Below are 21238 nucleotides of genomic sequence, written 5' to 3'. Positions count from 1 at the left end.
TATGAATAAGTTTGATTGTATTCTATATATTGAATGTAAATTGGTGTTTATAGGTTTTTGGTTGTGTTATATTCTTCGTAAAAATAAATAAGTAAATAAAAGAGTTTATAAAAATTTGGCAACAAAACTAAATATATAAGCCTAAGAAATGTTTACTAATAATAGTTTTATCAGTAACTTTTCATTAACGTGATTTAAAAAAAAAATTTTGAATAGAGAGATAATTTATTAACGTGATTTAAACTTTACTAAAACTTTTTTAAGGGGTTGGTTTAAAAAAATTTCAAAGTAATTTTCTAATTATTAACTACTATGCGCTAACTTCTAATTACCAAAACCCACAATTGAAATACTAATTTGTATGAGATACCACTTCCAAAAATTAATATCTTAGCTATTATATATTATACACTAACTTTTTTTCCCCTCAAAAGAAGCGTTTCTCTCTCTCCTCGCAAAACAAAGGGATTATAATAAGAATTAGCTAGACAAGGGTAAGACTACACCACCTCTTTTCTACAAAAATGTTAAATTCAGATCATTTTTCATGCATATATACACACATGTAGCATGCAACGCACAAAACTTAAACTTGGTAGGGTGAAATCCACTCAAGTTTCAGTGTCTTCTTCCATGCTTTCAAGAGCAAATTAAATTCCTATGTGAGTCTTTCTACTTCAAATTATTAAATGTTTAATAATTTAGATTGTTTTTAATTATTGAATTAAGGTTTCTACTTAAACATGATTTCAATTATTATTTTGGATAGTTTTTAACTATTAAATTCAAGGGTTTTCTATTTAAATATATGTGATTAATTGAGCTTTAAAGTTCAATGTATTATTAAAAATTATTTTATATATATATATATATTTATATATATATATGCATTTTATGATATCTTAGTCTCGCACAATATATATTCATTATGTAACTTAAAAGTAAAATATTAATTTATTTTTATTATTTATTTTAAGTAAATTAATAAAATAATTATTTATATATGAATTTTGATTAAGTCGTGCATCGCACGGGCATAATACTAGTTAAATTTTAAAATAAAATCTTTTTTTCATCCCTAAACTTTTTTTTAAATCTTTCTTCATCTCTATGTTGTCTCAATTATTAAAATTTATTTTTTACATAAAATAACAAAGAAAACAAGTACCTTCTTGGTTTAGTCGTTTTAAAAAAAACGACCGTCGTTTAACATCCCATTTCTCTCCTTCTAATACCAGCATCCACACTTCCCAGTACTGTTCACTAAAATCTCCACCTCTCTCGCTCTCTCTCTACTCACAATATGGATCCTCTCTCGGCGGTCCGCGACTACACGATCCGAAACGAGCTGGACCGGATCGTCCGGTACAACGACGAGTTCCGGTTCGGGTCGGACTACTCGTTCCCATGCTCCATCGAAACCGGGTACCGATCGAAGCAAGGCAATCTCTACACCTTAGAAACCCTACTGTTCTTCATCAACAACCACCAACTCAAGCACATCGAGTACATACAGAAGGCTCGCACGCAGGGAGTCACCGCCGTCACTTTGCCGGACCGGAAACCCTTGCTCGATTATCTCACCGGAAAAGTCTCCTCCTCCGATTCGGTTCAATTAAACGACGTCGTTAACCTAAACCCCCAAAAGTTCCCCGATTTACCCCTGAATTCTTCGATTATTGCATCCGAGCCATTTCCCCCAAATTTCTCCGAACAAAACAGCACCCAATTGCCCGAACACGAAGTCGTCGAATTCACGGCGGCGATGGTGACCTCGATGGAGCGGCCGTTGAAGGATCGAGAGTCGTTGTTGGAGTGCAAGCAGAGGGATTTCTACAGCGTTCTGGTGGCGTCGACGAAGCGAGAGGAGGAGCGGCAGCGAGTCGAGTCGCAGCAGAGGAAAGACGGGCTCGTCGCGAAGAATCGGCTGATGGGTTCGGAGGAAACTCGGTACGGCGTTGACGAGTCGATGAATTACGATAACTCGATGACGCCGAAGCCGAAGATGATGCATTTGATGATGAAAGGGAGCAAGATTGGCGAAGGGGTGCCGATAATTCTGGTGCCCAGTGCGTTCCAGACTTTGATTACGATTTACAATGTGAAGGAGTTTTTGGAAGATGGGGTTTTTATACCTACGGATGTGAAGGTGAAGCAGATGAAGGGGGCGAAGCCGGACTGCGTGACGGTGCAGAAGAAGTTCAGTAGGGATAGGGTGGTGACTGCTTATGAGGTTAGGGATAAGCCTTCCGGGCTTAAACCCGAGGATTGGGATCGTGTTGTGGCGGTTTTCGTGTTGGGGAAAGAGTGGCAGTTTAAGGATTGGCCGTTTAAGGACCATGTTGAGATATTCAATAAGAGTGAGTGTGATTGTTGTTTTTTATGCTGTGTTAGAACTAATTTTGAATTGGGTGTGGCTGTGTTTTTTGGCTTATAGAATGGCATTTGGGGTTTTGGGTTTTAGGGGAAATGGGTTTGTATTTTGCTTTATTTAAAGTTATGTACTTGGGTTGAGGAGGGTTAGATTAGGAATGGTCCTTTTTGCTTTTTTTTGGTTATGAATTCGTGTGTTCTTTGTGGAATTGACTCTGAGTTATGTGTTGGATTGGTGTTTGCAGTTTTAGGATTTTTTATGCGGTTTGAGGATGATAGTTTGGAGTCGGCGAAGACTGTGAAGCAGTGGAATGTAAAGATTATCTCAGTGAGTATTGTTTTTCTTGATCTGGTTGGTTGTTTTGATCTTAGTTATGTTGAATGGGATATGAGTATATCGGTGTTTGCAGCCATGTATTATTAGGATTTGATGTGAATGTATATTGCAAATGTGCAGATTAGCAAGAATAAGCGACACCAAGATAGAACTGCAGCGTTGGATGTGTGGGAAAAACTAGAAGACTTTGTTCGGTCACGATCACATTCTTGATGTGCACCGACTTTTTAGATAAGTTGTGTGAATATTTGTGACGTTTCTGAGATTTTTAACCCTCGTACTCAACGCAACTTTGTATTTATTTGTTCTGGTATTGGAATAGATTGATTGCTTTTGCTAAAATTCTCTTGAGATTCTATTGCTAGGCTTCGTGAGAGTTTATTTAAACTAATTTGCCAATTGAAAAAAGTTGAGCACAACCCTCGTTCCTGTGCTTACTTTTCTCATTAGCTAAGCCTAAATTTCCCCGAGTTTGCTTTGGTTATACTTATCAATGCTGCGGAATTCATTTCATGCATATAACAGACTAGATGATAAGATAAATGTACAAACTTCTCGTAAACAACTTCTGTGCAGCTTGGTAGTAGCTTATTTCAGTATGCTCTTAACCAACCAAGTTGAAGCAAAGCCAGGCTCAACTTAGATCTGTTATTGAGTAGTTGGGAAATTCATTTAGCTATGTTGGCAGATATTTTCAGGATCTTTTATGAAAACATTATCAATTACCAAAGAGTGAGTATCAGTGAACAAGGCATTGGTTGAGGTTATGAGAATACTGATGTATATCTTATTGGGGGATGGGAAAATAGGAATTATTAGAATAGACCCTTCATGCTAAGGTGTTGATGTCTTATCTTTACAATCTTCTTTAGGACTGCTCAACAGCTAAGCATATTTGAGCCAAGAGCCTTGTAGCTTAGTGGAATTGCTTGGTCTCCTTTATGAGGACAACCAGAGTTTGAAACTTTGAATCCCCCCTTGCCTACTTCTTGTAACAATTAAATCTATTAAAAAAAAGAAACAAGAAAAAAGAAAAGAAGCTAAGCATATTTGAATATCCCCTACTCTTTTCTTTTTGTTATCTGGTGTGGCTAAAAGTAAAAGATAATTCAACTCTTAATGATCTGCAATGTTATTAATTGGGTTTCAAATTAATTTGAACTGTAAAGAAAAAATATATAATGGAGCAGTCTGAAATAGAACTCAGTTCCTCACACTAATAAATTTTTTGACTAGGAAGACTGCATTCATATTTGATCATTAAGTAGAAAAAGCATAGCTGCAGCTTTCCTATAGTTGCTAAATGGTTCTAGAAAGATGTTTGATGTCATTGGGGGTAGGTAGGCAAGCGTGATTGATCTGAGATGATCTTTTGACCCTTCCTAATATTACCTATTTACACTAACAACCTGCTATGAAAAAGCCTCCTGTTGTATGAATGTTTTCCTGCTGACCTGTCTAGATGTAATTTAGAAGCAATTTTGTCACAGTATCTAGCACAACTAGTCTTCTCATTTTACTTAATAACTGGTTAAAATTTTAGTTCAAACCCATGTTTGAGAGTTTTTTTCAAGCTCATTTGCCAATTGAAAAAGGTTGAGCACAAGCCTCGTTCCTGTGTATATTTTTCTCATTAGCTAAGCATAAGTCACCCTGAGTTTGATTTGGCTATGCTTTTCAATGTTGTGAAATTCATACAGATTGGGATATCAGAAATTAGGGATGAAAAGATAAATGCATAAACTTCTCATAAACAGCATGTGTGGAGCTTGGTAGTAGTTTATTTTTAGTATGCTTTTAACAGACCAAGTTGAAGCAAAGCCAGACTCAACTTAGTTTTGTTCTTGAATAGTTGGGAGCTTCATTTAGCTGTATCTGCAGATATTTTCAGTACCTTTGATAGAAACACTACTAAAGAGTGAGTATCAACTAACAAGTCATTAGTTGAGGTTATGAGATTATTGATGTATAACTTATTATGGTATGGGAAATTAGGAATTTTTAGAATCAAACCGTCATGGTTGGTGTTGTCATCTCATCTGGCATGTCTTTACAATCTTCTTTAGGATTACTCAAAAGCTAAGCATATTTGAATATGCCATCCTCTGTTCTTTTATTATCTGGTGTGGCTTAAAGTAAAAGATAAAAACAACTTTAAATTTCCTGCTACTTTATTAACGGGCTTTCAAATTCTGGATTGTAAGGGAAAAATATATAATTGAGCAGTCTGAAATAGAACTCAGTTCCTTGCACTGATCTATTGATTGACCAGGAAAACTGCGTTCATCTTTGATCCTTGAGTAGAAACGCTTAGCTTCAGCTTTCCGATTGTTGCCAAATGGATATAAACAGATGTTTAATGTTATTGGGGGTAGGCAGGCAAGGGTGATTGATCAGAGATGATCTTTATGCCCTTACTATTACCCTTTTACACTAACCAGCTGCTATGACAAAGCCCTTCTATTGCATGAATGTTTTGCCTCTAGTCCAGCAAGATGGATTTTTGGTTTTAAAAGCCATTTTGTCACAGTATCAAGTACAACTGGCCTTTTTATTTCACTTAATCACTGATTGTAAAAATTTTGGTTCAAACTGACTTAGAAACAACAGGTAAAACCATTAAAAACCTCCAATAATCTTTTCCTAAACCATAAATTAGAATCTTAATCAATGATTCCAGGTATGACTTTCAGACTTGCTTGGCAATTGGACCAAAAAATATCTTAGATGAGTATACTTGCTTGAACCTAGGTGCAATTTGTATAGAATCAACTGTAATCTTTAATGGCACATCCATGGGGATTAAAAGTCTTCTTCCTGCAGATATGTCACATGATGATGAATGCAGCTACACTGTGGCTGTAGTTTTAAGTTTTGTACTCAAATTCACATGGGCCAGGAAAAAAAAGGATATCACATGCGCAATCTATATTATTACCCCATGTCTTAGGGTTGCAGTTCTATTTTAATTTGATTGCAACAGCTTCTTCGACTGGTTGTATGCATATATTAATGGTCACTGCAAGTGTTTTTTTATTTTATATCTGGTACTTATCAGGTGCAGAGGCCACAGAGCCAATGAGGGGGATCAAAAGAAATGAAAAACATTTCCTTGACTTAGCAAAAAAAGAAAAGAAAAAGACATTTGTTCGCTTGCCAGTATGCCTTACCGAAGAGCTTTTAATAGTGTTGATGGAAGATTTTCACCAATGATGATTGGCCTTTTGTGATGTAATTGGGAAATACATTCGTTTCTGGCTTGGCAAAGAAGCTTGGGATGTTTCATTTCCTACTAGTTAGTTGCAATTTAAACAAATCAAGGGAGCAGGTTCCTTGTCCAGGGCTGGTGCCATTCTTGTATCTGTTTCTGCTTTTGCGTGTTACTTGTGCTTAGAGCAATCAGCTTCTTGTTCGTACAAGTAGCGAATCAATTATTTTACCTTTTGTGTAAGTGATGATGAAATGTGTGTGATGATGAAATGTGTGTGATAATGATAACAACTTATGTTGGTAGGCAACATTGAAAAATAATAGGGATATGCATTTGCAGCATATACAGTCATTCATTTTCAGCAACAATTTTCCTTATTTAAACTTCATTATTAGAGGTTTGTCACAGCTGCTAATCATTTTTTGTATATTGAAGGATCAAATACCATGTCGGAATACAGACTATAGTGGGAAGTAATGAAATTTGATATGCCTATAAATTTTCTTTTCTGGCGGTGATGCAAACTTAAATACCAAAGATTGCTGAAGTTAATATTTTCAGTGAAGAAGTTCTAGAATCCTTGCTTTTTATAGTTTCATTTTGGTTAGTTTACTATCTTATTGTTGAATTGGTTGTTGACACTGGAAGTGACACTGCATGACTTCTTGGTAATATGTTTAGGTGTCTGTTGTATTACTTATGAGGCAGAAATCATCTTTATTAAGAAGGGAAGAGCACAAGATGTCTCCTCAATAATATAAGAACATATCAACCCCTGACGAGGTCACAAAAAATAAATACGTAAGAACCCCACAACCTAAGGGAAGTCATAAAAGGAAGAATACAGTAATAATCATCAAGAACAGGTAGGAATGTTTTGCTGTGAAAAGCAGGCTAACAAATGAGATCAATATGTTGTAAAGACTGTGGCAACTGTTGCTGCACATATAAGGAAGAAGAGATGAGAAATCGACAACTTGATGGAATTTCCGGCTGATGAACCGCCTTCTGTTGATGGCACGGTTTTAGATCCACTTCCTACACAAGTGAACATCAACACGAATGAACAAAGTAGATAAATGAATCCTTGAGGATTCATTGATGAATAAATGATAAATAAAACTTGTTTAGTGCCACTTATTTATTAAGGTATATTGAAAAGATTGACTTTTTAAACCCAGAATGTGGTTTGTATAAGTCAACATTTGACTGATCATGATATTTTTGCATGTAATTGAACAAATGAAGCAGTTTGTACCTGAAGGTGTTGTATTTGAAGATTCTGTTGATCCTGCAGGAGAGGCGGCCGGTGATGCAGCTGCTAATATTCAGGAAGTATGTTAGCGGAGATGAAAATGATGATTTAATATTTGTCTAAAATGGTAGCCAGGGAGGATTTTGCATCCATACTCAAGGCTATACAAGCAGATTAAGGGCCTGTTTGGTTGTGTTGTTTAAATAACACAACACACATGTATTTCCACAACACTTTTTTATTCACATGTATTTTCATAACACTTAAACAATGTTACTAAAATAATATTACCAAATGGCCCTAAAATGTTAAAAAAATGAGAATGATAATGTGTTCTTACCATTGCAGCGGCTGATAGGTGGGGTCTGAACATTACAAGCACCAGGCAGGGCTAGAGCCCGAGTCTGGTTAATGTTGATTCCCAATGACGCGCCACCTCCATTAAGGACTTGACACAAGCACTGTGGTTGCGAGCGGACTACACTAGCAAGCTGTGAGCAGCAGCTTGAAGATGGTGTTGAGGAGTTGCCGGTAATGTAGTTAAGGCATGGTGACATACTGATGATCACATTTGAACAACTTGACTGAGCCGTAGCTCCTGCCCAGAGCATAGTCACCAAGACTAGGACCAGAGCCATCTCCATTTTGCCATGAGCCATTGGAAGTTGTCAAATATGTGCTAGAAATGCCTGTGGATTGCTCTGATCTTGTATCACTTAAGTTTTGGATTAGTTTGGTGGAGCAAGGGGGGAGATTTATGGCTTTTAATAGGGAAATCAAGAAAGAAAGAGAAATGAATGATGGGTTTGTGTGGTTCAACAACTTCTCCTACTTTCTAACGGGCTTCTAATGCGTGGTCCTAGACATTTGGCGTCCTTAGAAGTTCATGTGCTCTGACCTGGAGACTTGCAATTTTCTTCAGTAGTTATGCCTAGGAAGAAAATATTAATCTTTGAAGTTCGTTTATGTTGGTGACTGACTCCAATTATAATTGAGAAGTCTAAAATACAAATTTCCTTAACCAATCAATTGATTAACTAGGAAGACTGAATTCATCTATGATCCTTGAGTAGAAAGTGTTTGTCACGGAATCTAGTACAAATGGCCTTGTCATTCATATAAGTCCAATTCTTAACATTTTGGTTCAAACTGACAATTTTTTCTTACGGTGTCAGACTTCAGAGTGAATTTTTATTTTAATCCCTTACAAAATTTCAGCTGATTTAGGTTGCTTTTCTTTCCTTTGAAACTTCTTTTTTACTCCTTTTATTGTGATTTAGATTTTGGGGTGATGAATTTTGATTGGTGTTTGATATTTTGCATTATGGGATTTGATGATGGAGTTTTGTATGGCTCTGCTCAATGTTAAAAATAATGCCTCTTTGTGACATGGGCTAGGTGTTTACAATATTTTGGGCCTAAAGTAGAAGTATTGAAAGGCCGAAAAGGCCATAAAAATAGACTAAGAAATGAAACAGGCCCATGATTCAACGTGGCAAACACAGAAAACCAAATCCAAAACCAAAGCCTTGCATATGTACTCGTTTGGTAAGAGATTTATAATAATATTATTTATATTTTTTGAAAATATGTATAATGTTATTTAAATAATGAAAACTGTTGTTTAAATAACAATAACAAACAGACCCTATATTTATTAGACAACCCGTGACTCTCTATGCAAACTTAGAAATAAAGAGTGTTGAGAAAAATCGTGTACCGGAGATTTGGGCATGGCTTGAGAGAGATTCCAGAGTGGACCTTTTTCTTTTTCCTTCCTACTTCATTAAGACACACCAACAATAGCATTCCTCTAAACTCTCTGCTAACTCAGTTCTTCTGACAAACCAATACAATTTCTCTAACTCTCTACTACATTCCAAAATCCAAACAGAAATATTAAACAAACACGATCTATCAAAGTATACACGGAACACACGGCTCCACCTCCCATTCTACACCGCCATAGATCTTGATAGACTTTTCAAATAATTCTCTAGTATATGTGTAGTCTTACATTGAAAATAATTCTCTAGTATATGTGAAATCTCATATTGAATAATGATAAGATAAATTAATAGTTTATATAACATAATTGAATATCTGCTCATTGAGCTTGGGTACCTGAAAGGCTTAAGCCTTTTTGAGTCTTATACAAGAACTTACGCCTCACTGTATTTTTATTTATCCCCTCTCTTCCTCTCTCTATCTCTTCCTAATACAGCAAAGTCTTAATCATCTCAACCACATGACCGTTCAACCCAAGCAAAGTCTTAATCATCTCGTTCAACCCACAGCAAGTGTAAAAATGAGATGAACAATCTCCCATCTAATCACCATTAGGAATGAGATTGAAGCATACTTATGACCGTTCAACCCAACTGATGGCAGTGGCATTGCTCGAGCCAAACGGCTCGAAGACACCCACAGTAATGTTCTGCTTATGCCCAATATATATATATATATATATATATATATATATATATATATATATAAGGGACGGACCCAAGTGGGGTCCAATTTTTTTTAGTCATTTTATATTTCATTTTTGTAATTGAGTCTATTTTTCCCAATCAGTTTAGTTAGCTTAACTCAAATAGCAACTATTTAACCAAAAAACTTAACAAAAACAATAAAAATATTAACAATGGTAATTGTATTTTAGCAAAAAACTATTTTACCACTAAAGAGCAAAAAAATCATATGTTATTGGAGAAGTTAAAGCTAAAGCTAAATTTTTTGCAATTATATTAAACTGATATAAATACTTGTAAGGACGCGATTCGTAACGAACCGTAGCGGTGTGGGGTTCGCACGTAAAAAGGCCCAAAACAATATCATTTGTAGAGCGTGGGTTTAAAAGGCTAGGCCTTGATCGCCAGGCGGTGGGTTTTTCGTGGTATTCGTGCGTGTTTAGGTTATCTTCACCCATGGAGTCTTTCTCCTGGAGGTGGGCTGGGAGGCTCTGGTTTTTGGCCTTTTTTCCCAGCCCCTTCTTTAGGTTACTTATTTTTCCTTTTATATTTGCCTGCGTTCATTGTCCTTCGTCCACGTATAGGGTCAACCTTTCCAAGATTGATACTTGTCCCATCAGCCCATACTCAAAGTCGTTGGGAGTGATTGTAAAAGCCAAAGAATGCGGCTCTGTCAGGTTCAGAGCATTGAATGGCAGTAAGAGCAGCTTTCCCTGGATATTTTAGATCTTTCTTCCAAGTTTCAGTCTTATACCGTTTTTACCCCTCTTTCAGGGGGGACTTTGGGTCTGCCGAGGACTGAACTGCCCTCGGCGGTATCCAAAGGCTATCTTGCCGATCTTGGGCCATAGCCCTCCTTGGCTTGGGCCTTCGGATTCTCCCCGACGGTATCCATAGGCTATCTTGTCGAGCTTGGGCCATAACCCTCTTTGGCTTGGGCCTTTGGATTCTCCCCGGGTAGATGGGCCTGGCCCATAAATCGTTTGGGCCCCACAATAGCCCCTCAAAACCCAGCTGTCCAACCTCTTGGTTGGAAAGGGGGGTTTTGGTAATGCCGAGCTTTTATGATGGCTCCTTTAATTCGGCCCTTCATTAATGCTGGCGGCTTTCCGTCTGTCCAAGAAATATACTGATCTACGAGGCGTTTTTTTGATTTTACTCCTGACGCGTTCTCGTCGTTTGATTATTCAAAACACGCTTTTAATGACTTCCCTTTACGAGACTCATTTACATTCGACGGTTCGTCTGACGAGGCGGAGAAAAGGAACGGACACCTCTTCGTTTTCAGATTCTTTTGGAAACCTGAACGAATTCAATGCTTTCCATTTTGCCCTTCCTATAAGAAGACAAGTAGGAGGCTATCACTTTCGTGCAGAGACCCTTTTATTTTTCTGAGATTTGAAACCCTTTGCCTCCCTAAGCGTTTTACTTAACCCAGTAGTTATACACTAAATCATAGTACATTCACCATAACAAATAATGAAGAAACCACACCCCTCCTCAAAGCGTCATGTTCTAGTAAAGCTCGAAATGGCTCGGTCAGGGCAAGGATGGCGGAGGTTTAAGATTCGTCTTACCTTCCTTTCAGCCAAAATCCGAAACAGGGACTCGTCACGTCAAACTTTCGGCATGACTGAGTCGAGAACACCCATCATCAGTACCAACTGCGCTCTCATGAGCATACCTAATATGGCTCCAGTGTGTTGGGAGTCAGGATTGAGGCAGGGACCAAGTGCCCCTACTTCTTCCTCTCTTCGTTCACTGGCGCCCCCTTTTGCCTCCCTTTCCTAGTCTTCCCAGCACCAGTCCCATCCTGGTGCTTTTCTTTCTCCCTCTTTTGCTCCTTTTTCTTTCCTTTCATCTCTTCTCTCTTCTTCTCCTCCTTCTTTACTCATGTCCTCCATATTCTTCATTCATCTCCTCCATCTTCTTCTTCCTTCTCCTTCAAATTCTTCTTCCTTCTCCTTCATCTTTTTCCAAAGAAGGTTCTTCTTTCGATATGAGCAATTCTGAGGTAGAAATTGGAGAGATTTTGAAGACGAGTTTAAAAGACACCCGGCTGTTTACTTATCTGTACTGCGAATGTTAGTGTTGCTTCGGCAGCTCACCTTTTGTTTGAGCCCTTCTTTGTACGTTGTAATAATTTTTCATATTAATAAAAATTGTTGTTATTTTACTTCGCATGTTCTGTCTCTATATTTTTACAAATTTGCAAACGCTGCTCAGCACGATAATATAGCATTTGAATCAATGACAACTAAGGCCAAAATGCTTGCTAATAAAAAGAAGTCACCACAACTTTAACAGAATTGCTTGAACTAGCAATGCGTACCTATGAATAACGGTAATTGCCCGAAATAATGCCGAGATTAGAACTGAATGCTCTATGCGGTGTAGGAAGTAATCGTTCGAAGGCATATCGCCCGCAAAAAATGAACAGCCCCCTTAGGCTACCGAATAGTGGAGTGCCCCACCATCATTCTAACACTTTTATTGGCCTTAACATTTTACAGTATCTGAGTCGGGGACTCTTCCCATCCGAGCAGTTATAAAACTCGTAATTTTTCTTTTTTGTACTTGGTTTCCCCATAGGCTTGGGTCCGAGGACCATGCAATGCCTTGATTCTGTCCAAAACTTGTAATTTTTCTTTTTTGTACTTGGTTTCCCCATAGGCTTGGGTCCGAGGACCATGCAACGCCTTGGTTCTGTCCAAAACTTGTAATTTTTTTTTTTTTTGTACTTGGTTTCCCCATAGGCTTGGGTCCGAGGACCATGCAATGCCTTGGTTCTGTCCAAAACTTGTAATTTTTTTTTTTTGTACTTGGTTTCCCCATAGGCTTGGGTCCGAGGACCATGCAATGCCTTGGTTCTGTCCAAAACTTGTAATTTTTCTTTTTTGTACTTGGTTTCCCCATAGGCTTGGGTCCGAGGACCATGCAACGCCTTGGTTCTGTCCCTGAGCCCCCATGCAAAACGGGCCTGGGCCGCGAGTTTACTGGGCCCGCAAATCAAGGGGTATTTCCGTAGTCTTTGGTCACGCGATATTTTTTTGGCGTCCCAGTGTTCGAGGTGCGCCTTCACGAGACTCCTTTAATCTCATGGTTGCAGATGGCGTGGGAAATCGAGCCGGAGACATTTTGTCTGTAGCGTTCCTTGGGACGCTGCTTGAATTAAATGCCACCACCTTATCTTTTTAAATAAATAGGAGAGAAAGTTGCCTTACCTGCGCGCAAATCCTTAAGTTTCTTCCCTTAGTGTATCATGTCTGAGGCGAGGGTTGGGGAAAAGGAACTCTATCCGCCACGGAGGCGCCGTGTCCTCCTGAGACCCAAAGTAGTGAGGCACGGGCCAAGGAGGCGTAATTTAAAGGGAACATTCCGTTTCGACGGAGGGGAAAGGGTGTTTCTCCCCCTTTTAGTCAAAATCCGAAGCAGGTTCTGTTCATGCCAGAATTTTGGTGTGTCAGAAGAAAGATTTTCCGCCATCAGCGCCTCTACCTTGTTGCAGGCAAATTTTTGGTGAAGGCTCCTCAACTTCCGGCTCCCTGCACCTTTCCTTCAGCGGTGTGAGGCTCAAGTTGGGTTCTTTTGCTGCCTGAGTTATAGGCATGCAAAAGCATTGAGGAGGAATAAGGTCTCGAAGAAGTAGCCAACCTCTCCTCTGTGCTACCTCCTCAGCTTTATCTTCATTTTCTTGTATTTTTCTTTACTTATGTAGTTAGCTTTAATGTAAGCTTGTTTCAGCTTTTCATTGTACACTGTACTGTTCCTTTGTCTTAATAAAAGATGTGTTTATTTCTTTATACATACTTTTTCTTTTCTACAACAACTATTTGGTGCATGAATATTAAATGTAAGCTTGCCCCTAATGATATTCCGAGCAGAAAAATGCCTTAACACAGATTCCTACTGGTTTAAATTCACAAATATTATCAAGTATAACAAAGGTAGTCCTCAATAAATTAAATTCTTGGAACTAACCGGGATAACCGCCGAGTGCTGCGCGATGCATGCCAGACCACTATCCGAGAGCGATAAACTCTAAATAATTCGTCCGAGAGGGTAGCCGAGTAGCGAGGGACTTTGATTGTGCTTTTGGGTAATATATTGCACCGTATCGCATCAACCCCTTTGGTACTGGGGATCCGAAGGTAGACCGGGGAATCCGTGCAATTAAGGGATTAACCCAACTGTTCACGAGGAGTTCTCTTCGGGTGGATTTTGAGGTTTATGTGCCATAGTTTTTTTTTGAAATAGTTGGTTTCCCCATAAGCTTGAGTCCGAGGACTATGCAATGCCTTGGTTCTGTCCAAAACTTAGTTTTCCTCATCCAGGTAGTTGGTTTTCCCATAGGCTTGAGTCCGAGGACTATGCAATGCCTTGGTTCTGTCAAAACCTAGTTTTCCTCATCCAGGTAGTTGGTTTCCCCAGGCTTGAGTCCGAGGACTTGCAATGCCTTTCTGTCCAAAACCTAGTTTTCCTCATCCAGGTAGTTGGTTTCCCCATAGGCTTGAGTCCGAGGACTATGCAATGCCTTGGTTCTGTCCAAAACTTAGTTTTCCTCATCCAGGTAGTTGGTTTCCCCATAGGCTTGAGTCCGAGGACTATGCAATGCCTTGGTTCTGTCCAAAACCTAGTTTTCCTCATCCAGGTAGTTGGTTTCCCCAGAGGCTTGAGTCCGAGGACTATGCAATGCCTTAGTTCTGTCCAAAACCTAGTTTTCCTCATCCAGGTAGTTGGTTTCCCTAGAGGCTTGAGTCCGAGGACTATGCAATGCCTTGGTTCTGTCCAAAACCTAGTTTTCCTCATCCAGGTAGTTGGTTTCCCCAGAGGCTTGAGTCTGAGGACTATGCAATGCCTTGGTTCTGTCCAAAACCTAGTTTTCCTCATCCAGGTAGTTGGTTTCCCAGAGGCTTGAGTCCGTGGACTATGCAATGCCTTGGTTCTGTCCAAAACCTAGTTTTCCTCATCCAGGTAGTTGGTTTCCCCAGAGGTTTGAGTCCGTGGACTATGCAATGCCTTGGTTCTGTCCAAAACCTAGTTTTCCTCATCCAGGTAGTTGGTTTCCCCAGAGGCTTGAGTCCGAGGACCATGCAATGCCTTGGTTCTGTCCAAAACCTAGTTTTCCTCATCCAGGTAGTTGGTTTCCCCAGAGGCTTGAGTCCGTGGACCATGCAATGCCTTGGTTCTGTCCAAAACCTAGTTTTCCTCATCCAGGTAGTTGGTTTCCCCAGAGGATTGAGTCCGAGGACCATGCAATGCCTTGGTTCTGTCCAAAACCTAGTTTTCTCTTCGTGTGGGATCTTGGCTTTAGGGGAGTTAGCTCCTCAGCCAAACCCCTAGAGTTTATCCATACGATTAACGCTACCAAGTGCCTAGTTTGCTCTTTACAGGGGACCTTGGCTTTAAGGGAGTTAGCTCCTCAGCCAAGCCCCTAGTCAAGAAATGTAGCCCCTAGCAGAACTTTATACTAGAACTCTATAACCAATGGTTAGAAATAACAAAGAAACTCTATCGACCCACCGCCTATGCCAACACACAAGCCTTCCCCACAGACGGCGCCAATTGTAAGGACGCGATTCGTAACGAACCGTAGCGGTGTGGGGTTCGCAAGTAAAAAGGCCCAAAACAATATCATTTGTAGAGCGTGGGTTTAAAAGGCTAGGCCTTGATCGCCAGGCGGTGGGTTTTTCGTGGTATTCGTGCGTGTTTAGGTTATCTTCACCCATGGAGTCTTTCTCCTGGAGGTGGGCTGGGAGGCTCTGGTTTTTAGCCTTTTTTCCCAACCCCTTCTTTAGGTTACTTATTTTTCCTTTTATATTTGCCTGCGTTCATTGTCCTTCGTCCACGTATAGGGTCAACCTTTCCAAGATTGATACTTGTCCCATCAGCCCATACTCAAAGTCGTTGGGAGTGATTGTAAAAGCCAAAGAATGCGACTCTGTCAGGTTCAGAGCATTGAATGGCAGTAAGAGCAGCTTTCCTTGGATATTTTAGATCTTTCTTCCAAGTTTCAGTCTTATACCGTTTTTACCCCTCTTTCAGGGGGGACTTTGGGTCTGCCGAGGACTGAACTGCCCTCGGCGGTATCCAAAGGCGATCTTGCCGATCTTGGGCCATAGCCCTCCTTGGCTTGGGCCTTCGGATTCTCCTCGGCGGTATCCATAGGCTATCTTGTCGAGCTTGGGCCATAGCCCTCTTTGGCTTGGGCCTTTGGATTCTCCCCTAGTAGATGGGCCTGGCCCATAAATCGTTTGGGCCCCACAATACTAGTTGACTGTAGCAAGTTATTAAGAATAAAATACAATATTTTATTAGGATTATATCTCTTCTTTTAATTAAAAAACTCAAATTCCCTATCTTCCTTATTATTTTAATGAGTTGTTTATATTATTTTAAATGAAGTAATAAAAAAAAAAAATAGAACATTTGATATTGGGTGTAATGTAAAGTGAGATGATAAAATAGATAAGGTAGCTTTTTAAGGTACTAAAAACTAAAATTTTTATCATCACCAACACGGTGAATGCTCTAACTTGGAAAAAAAAAAAAAAAAATCTTAGCCAGCGTAGTATTTGATGATTCTCTCTTTATCAATGGGTTGACAGGACTCGAACGTTGATCTTTGGGCTATTTCCTGTAATACAAAAGACACAGAATCAGAGGGGACCGGCCAAAAATCCTCCGATGATCAAGTTAGTTACTTGGAACTCTCTGTAACGAAGAAATGTTCTCTCAAAAGTAAAAGTGTCTGAATCCCTTACCTTTCATCGAAGAAGCCTTATATAGTGTGTGTGGAACGGTTATCTGTTTAGTAACCGTTTCCAATGTCGAGGAGTCCGGAGAATTGGGAGTAACTTCCATAACCGCTGTGGAAGTTACCTAGGTCGGACGGGCCGATGAACTCGTCCATCCATAGTAAGGATGGACGACACCTCCAGGATGATCTCGTCCATTTTTAGTGGAAGATGGACGAGATCATCTAGGAAGGCTTGACGTTCATAAATGATCAGTAGATCTCACGAGGTATTGCTCGTCCATGTATGGACGAGGTTCGCCAGTACGCTTGCAATTTTCACCGCCTATTGTAGCTTCTTTCGTTGGACGAGATATATGGACGAGTTATGGACTTGGGATTATCTATGACACCATCAGTTGCCCCCTTGTCCATGTGAGTCGTCCAAATGGTTGAACGTCCTTGGACCGGTGTAATTGGTTATTAATTATTTGCACCACGTGTCATTTTTTTATTGGCGACTGATTCCGTCGATTTATATTTCCGAGGTAGATGCCACGTGTCGCTTTCGTATTGGTTGGGTCGTTTCGATTACCCAGGTCAGCATCCTATAAATAGTGGAATGCCTCCCTTAACCCTTTTCATTCCAGAGATTTTCTTCCTTGACATCCGTCGTCTAGAGCCTCGTCTAGGAGTTCCTCTGCGTCTAGAGTCTTCTTCCGTCTAGAGCCAGGTACTCTTCTTCCCCTCGTCTTTAGGCTTTAAGTTTCTTATTAGAGATGTCTGCTGCTTCCTCATCTACTGATAGCCTTAATAAGGCTATAGACGAGTACTGTGAGGATACTAGTGAGAGGTCTAACTCTAGCAGTGCTAGTGATGAGAGTGGAGGAAGCACGGACGAGAACTACTTTTCTGGAACCCCTAGGCTCCCTATTGAGGTCGTCCAAGAACAGCTTAGGAGAGCTTCTGGCTCTCAAGCTGGTTCTTCGTCCAATCCTACGGACGAGGTAGAAACCGTCTTCAGTTGCGCTGTAGGCGTCCATTCTAAGACAGACGAACAGAGGTTAAATAGCCTTAAATCCTGGTATCAAATTCCAGACGAGTTTAACCCTAGGCTGCCCGTCCGTGGAGAGTGGTGTTGTGAGCCCCGTTTTGGTATAGGCGTCTATGAATCTTACTTCTTAGGTGGCCTTAGGTTTCCTTTAAATGCCTTCGCTAGAGAGTTATTAGTTAAGTTAGGTTTAGGTGTTTGTCAATTCAATCCTAACGCATGGAGACTAATTATCTCCATGCAAATTTTGTGGAGGGAAGTTTTTAGTGGGGACCGTCCTCTTACAGTGGACGAGTTCCTTTATTGTTATAAACCTTCTGCCATAAGTCAATCTGAAGGTTTTTATCAGTTTACTGCTAGAGGGAATGATTGTAGGTTGATCAAGTCCCTAGCTTCGTCTGATAGGAAATGGAAGACGGAGTTCATTTTCGTTTCAGGCTTCTGGGCAGGGAACCCTGTGGACGTTGGCAGGGATCCCTTTCCCCCTTACACTGGGGACCTAGGGAACCTTCGTCCAGAAGGTATGTCCCTTCCCCTTGTTTATTTTTATTCTCGCTTCTATTTGGTATATTTACAATCTCTAACCTTTGTTTGTTCATTGTGCTGTAGCTGCCAAACGTCCGTCTTTGAGCAAATTTCACCGCGACCGCGTCCACAAGGCTCGTCTACATACAGACAGGAGCTTTCGTTCTCTTGTCACGCTTAGACGTCTAGCCAAGTGGGGTTTAGGTCCTGAGCCTTCAGACGAAGCTATCGCCCACGAAGTTACTGTGCGAAAAAGTAAGTTTTTAGCTAAACCTCATTTTCTTTTTCCTCCTTTTCTTTTTCTTTTTTACGTATACATTCCTAACTTGTTCATCTCGTCTTAGGAATGTCAACAATGAAAGAGAACAGAGGGAAGGAGATTGCAGGAGAGGGGAAACGTCCTGAGGGTCAGACCCAGGATCGTCCTGAGGGTCAGACACGTCCATTGGCTGGGGACAAAAGGAAGTTCTTGCCAAAGAACATTGACTTGGAAGGGCTCCCCAGTCGTAGAGACAAAAGGGTTAAGTCAGGCTTGTCCAAGGTGGTCAAGTCCAAACCTCCCCAGTCCCAGCCTGCCGTCCAGATAGTTGATGTGGACTCGTCCACTCCAGTGGAGTCCACGCCGTCTAAGACTCCACCCAGAACTCCTTTGGCCAAGTCTACCACGCCTGGCTCGTCCCAGCCTTCTACGAACATTATTGAGAATGAAGACCTGGCTTGGGAACGTTTCCAGATAGCTGTCAAGGACGAGGATATAAACATGTGCTATAACATGGGCTTGAAGGAATTTGAGCATTCAGGCGTCCATAACCTCTTCAAGGTATGTCAGTATCTCTCATCCTTATTTGGGTAGCCACTTTTCCTTATTTAATCACTCTATGTTGCTTTGTCTATTCATAGGCCATGTCAAAGTTTATAGCAGCGTCTAGACAGGCAACAGAGTTGGACAAGACGAGAGTCTTGTTGGAGACGAGGATTCAGCAGGTGAATGCTGAGTGTAAAAAATGGGCTGGGGTTGCTGAAAAAGCTAAGGACGAGGTCAAGGAACGTAACAAGCTGATTGAGGAGCTAAGGACGGATGCAGTGGAGAAGGATACGCGCATTGATCATTTGCAGAAGATGAACGATGAATTGAATGCTCGTCTCTCCAAGGCAAAAGAGGACGCTGTGGCTGAGTTCAAGTCGTCCAAAGAATATACAGACACTTTGGATCGCAATTATGCAGCTGGTTTTGAAGATTTCAGAATGGACGCTATTGAGAACTTCCCTGAAGTTGATTTTAATGCAATCAAGCTTAACCTTGCTGCTGCCACAAGCTCTCTTCTCCAGACTGGCTCTGATGACGTCAACGTGGAAGACGACGCTAGTACCCAGCCTCAGGACGCACCAGTTGTGAATGCTCCCCCTTCTTAGGACGAGACTTTTAACCTTGATGGTTTTCTTTTTTTTTTTATTTGGTCCTTTGTTTTTGGACCTTCTTTTATGTAACAAGAATACATTATACTCGTCCATGGTTTTAGGACGGGTTTTTAAGTAGTTTCTGCTTTTCAAACTAATCAAGGGTTTTTTGGACGTAGGAAGTCCACCCTTTGAATGAATTTTTATTATCTTTGCATGGACGAGTGATTTCATTTTCATGGACGAATGTTGCTAAGCTATTTTAACTCCAACTTTAGCTCGTCCATGTCGAGATTACATATTTTTCATGTAGTCTAACTCGTCTTAGCAGGTAGTATTTTTAATTAGCTTGATTCGTCTTAGGACTTGCAAACTAATTTTACTTACCAACTTACTTATTTTGCCAACTTTTTCTCTCGTCCAGATTTTGGATTGTTTCAGTTGGCTCCGTCTCGTCTATGAGTTGGACGAGTGTGGATGTGATTTTTTCCTTAGAAAATTTAGACGTTACATCTCTGCGTCCAGAGATTTTGTTCGTCTTGGATCTTTCAACCCTCTTGAGGATTGACTTGGACGACAATATCATGGAGAAATTTCACACAACATTTAGCACATAACATAAATATTGTTTACAGACAAGGCATATGCACACTGATGCCTTTTTATTTAATAAATACATACTTCATGACTTCGTCCATAACCATAATACAACTATAATAAGTAATAAGATCATAGTTTCAAACTCCACACATAAGCAACACCAAACATAATAGTATCAAACACAAACAGCATCATACGTAGTAGTAGGGTTAATTAGACAGATAAGACCCAGTCTCGTCCATAGGTTCACTCTTACTGGTAGTACCTCCTCAGGTGCTCCACATTCCAAGGATGTTCCAGCTTTCTCCCGTCCAGGGCCTCCAGGTAGTAGGATCCTTGCCTTTTACAGTTGATAACTCTATAGGGTCCTTCCCAGTTTGGGCCCAATTTCCCATGTGCCGGGTTCTTGGTCGACAAAGAGACCTTTCTCAGGACGAGATCTCCAATGTTGAAACGCCTAGGCTTCACCATCGCGTCATACTGCTTAGCCATGAGATTCTTATACTTTGCTGCCCGGTGTTCTGCGTTTGTCCTTACCTCGTCTATTAGATCGAGGTTCAGACGAAGCTGATCTTCATTATCCTTGTCTTGATACATCATCACCCTGTGATTAGCCATATGTACTTCTGCAGGTATGACTGCATCACTTCCATAGGCTAGTTTGAAAGGAGTCTCTCCTGTAGGTGTCCTCACTGTGGTCCTATATGCCCATAAAACTCCTGGTAATTCATCTGGCCACACTCCCTTTGCCCCCTCAAGCCGAGTCTTGATGATTTTCAACAAGGATCGGTTTGCAACTTCAGCCTGGCCGTTGGCTTGGGGGTGTGCAGGCGAGGAGTAATGGTTCTGAATTCCAAAATGTAAGCAGAAGTCCTTGAAGAGTGCATTGTCAAATTGTCGTCCGTTATCAGACACCAATACCTTCGGCACTCCAAATCTGCATACGATGTTCTTCCACACGAAGTTTTTCACGTTTTGTTGTGTGATATTTGCCAACGGTTCTGCCTCCACCCATTTGGTGAAGTAATCGATGCCCACCACTAGAAACTTCATCTGCCTTACTCCCAAGGGGAAGGGACCCAAAATGTCCAGTCCCCATTGTGCGAAGGGCCACGGCGCCAACATTGGGGTGAGGTATTCTGATGGTTGCCTGGGGACGTTGCTAAATCGCTGGCACTGGTCGCAGACCTTAACATATGCTTTAGCATCAGCTTGCATGTTCGGCCAGTAGTACCCTGCACGGACGACCTTGTGGACAAGTGATCTTGCTCCCGAATG

General features: G+C 40.6%; 3 protein-coding genes across 4 annotated transcripts; 2 read left to right on the top strand and 1 right to left on the bottom strand.

The window, feature by feature from the left end:
- The first annotated feature begins 1246 nt into the window (after positions 1-1246).
- Positions 1247-3052, top strand: LOC115994542 (protein CDC73 homolog). Its single transcript, XM_031118742.1, has 3 exons — positions 1247-2360; positions 2619-2701; positions 2831-3052. The coding sequence occupies exons 1-3, from the start codon at positions 1304-1306 to the stop codon at positions 2921-2923; spliced, it is 1233 nt and encodes a 410-aa protein (XP_030974602.1). The 5' UTR covers positions 1247-1303; the 3' UTR covers positions 2924-3052.
- A 3562-nt stretch (positions 3053-6614) lies between these two features.
- LOC115994544 (non-specific lipid-transfer protein-like protein At2g13820) lies at positions 6615-8013 on the bottom strand. Of its 2 annotated transcripts, none has more exons than XM_031118743.1 (3): positions 7517-8013; positions 7180-7242; positions 6615-6959 (listed from the first exon to the last, which is right to left on the bottom strand). In XM_031118743.1, exons 1-3 carry the CDS (start codon positions 7833-7835, stop codon positions 6829-6831), a joined length of 513 nt encoding a protein of 170 aa, XP_030974603.1. In that variant the 5' UTR covers positions 7836-8013; the 3' UTR covers positions 6615-6828. The 2 variants fall into 2 exon arrangements, with proteins under 2 accessions (XP_030974603.1, XP_030974604.1); XM_031118744.1 differs by having other exon boundaries at positions 7180-7239; positions 7517-8006.
- A 10498-nt stretch (positions 8014-18511) lies between these two features.
- On the top strand, positions 18512-19563 carry LOC115950883. Its single transcript, XM_031068159.1, has 2 exons — positions 18512-18782; positions 18863-19563. The coding sequence occupies exons 1-2, from the start codon at positions 18723-18725 to the stop codon at positions 19373-19375; spliced, it is 573 nt and encodes a 190-aa protein (XP_030924019.1). The 5' UTR covers positions 18512-18722; the 3' UTR covers positions 19376-19563.
- Positions 19564-21238: the final 1675 nt, after the last annotated feature.

Source organism: Quercus lobata, chromosome 6 (assembly GCF_001633185.2).
Source record: "Quercus lobata isolate SW786 chromosome 6, ValleyOak3.0 Primary Assembly, whole genome shotgun sequence".
NCBI classification, from domain to species: Eukaryota; Viridiplantae; Streptophyta; class Magnoliopsida; order Fagales; family Fagaceae; genus Quercus; species Quercus lobata.
The sequence above is the reverse complement of the archived record's forward strand: the minus strand, read 5'-3'. Positions and strand labels throughout refer to the sequence as shown.

Excerpts from the sequence above, each read along its gene's own strand:
- LOC115994544 (XM_031118743.1), bottom strand. The coding sequence starts at position 7,835 with ATGGCTCATGGCAAAATGGAGATGGCTCTGGTCCTAGTCTTGGTGACT. Across the intron at positions 7,243-7,516 it reads ACCTATCAGCCGCTGCAATG|CAGCTGCATCACCGGCCGCC; the intron begins GTAAGAACACAT and ends CCTGAATATTAG. Across the intron at positions 6,960-7,179 it reads TTCAAATACAACACCTTCAG|GAAGTGGATCTAAAACCGTG; the intron begins GTACAAACTGCT and ends TCACTTGTGTAG.
- LOC115994542 (XM_031118742.1), top strand. The coding sequence starts at position 1,304 with ATGGATCCTCTCTCGGCGGTCCGCGACTACACGATCCGAAACGAGCTG. Across the intron at positions 2,361-2,618 it reads TGTTGAGATATTCAATAAGA|TTTTAGGATTTTTTATGCGG; the intron begins GTGAGTGTGATT and ends TGGTGTTTGCAG. Across the intron at positions 2,702-2,830 it reads GGAATGTAAAGATTATCTCA|ATTAGCAAGAATAAGCGACA; the intron begins GTGAGTATTGTT and ends GCAAATGTGCAG.
- LOC115950883 (XM_031068159.1), top strand. The coding sequence starts at position 18,723 with ATGTGCTATAACATGGGCTTGAAGGAATTTGAGCATTCAGGCGTCCAT. Across the intron at positions 18,783-18,862 it reads GCGTCCATAACCTCTTCAAG|GCCATGTCAAAGTTTATAGC; the intron begins GTATGTCAGTAT and ends GTCTATTCATAG.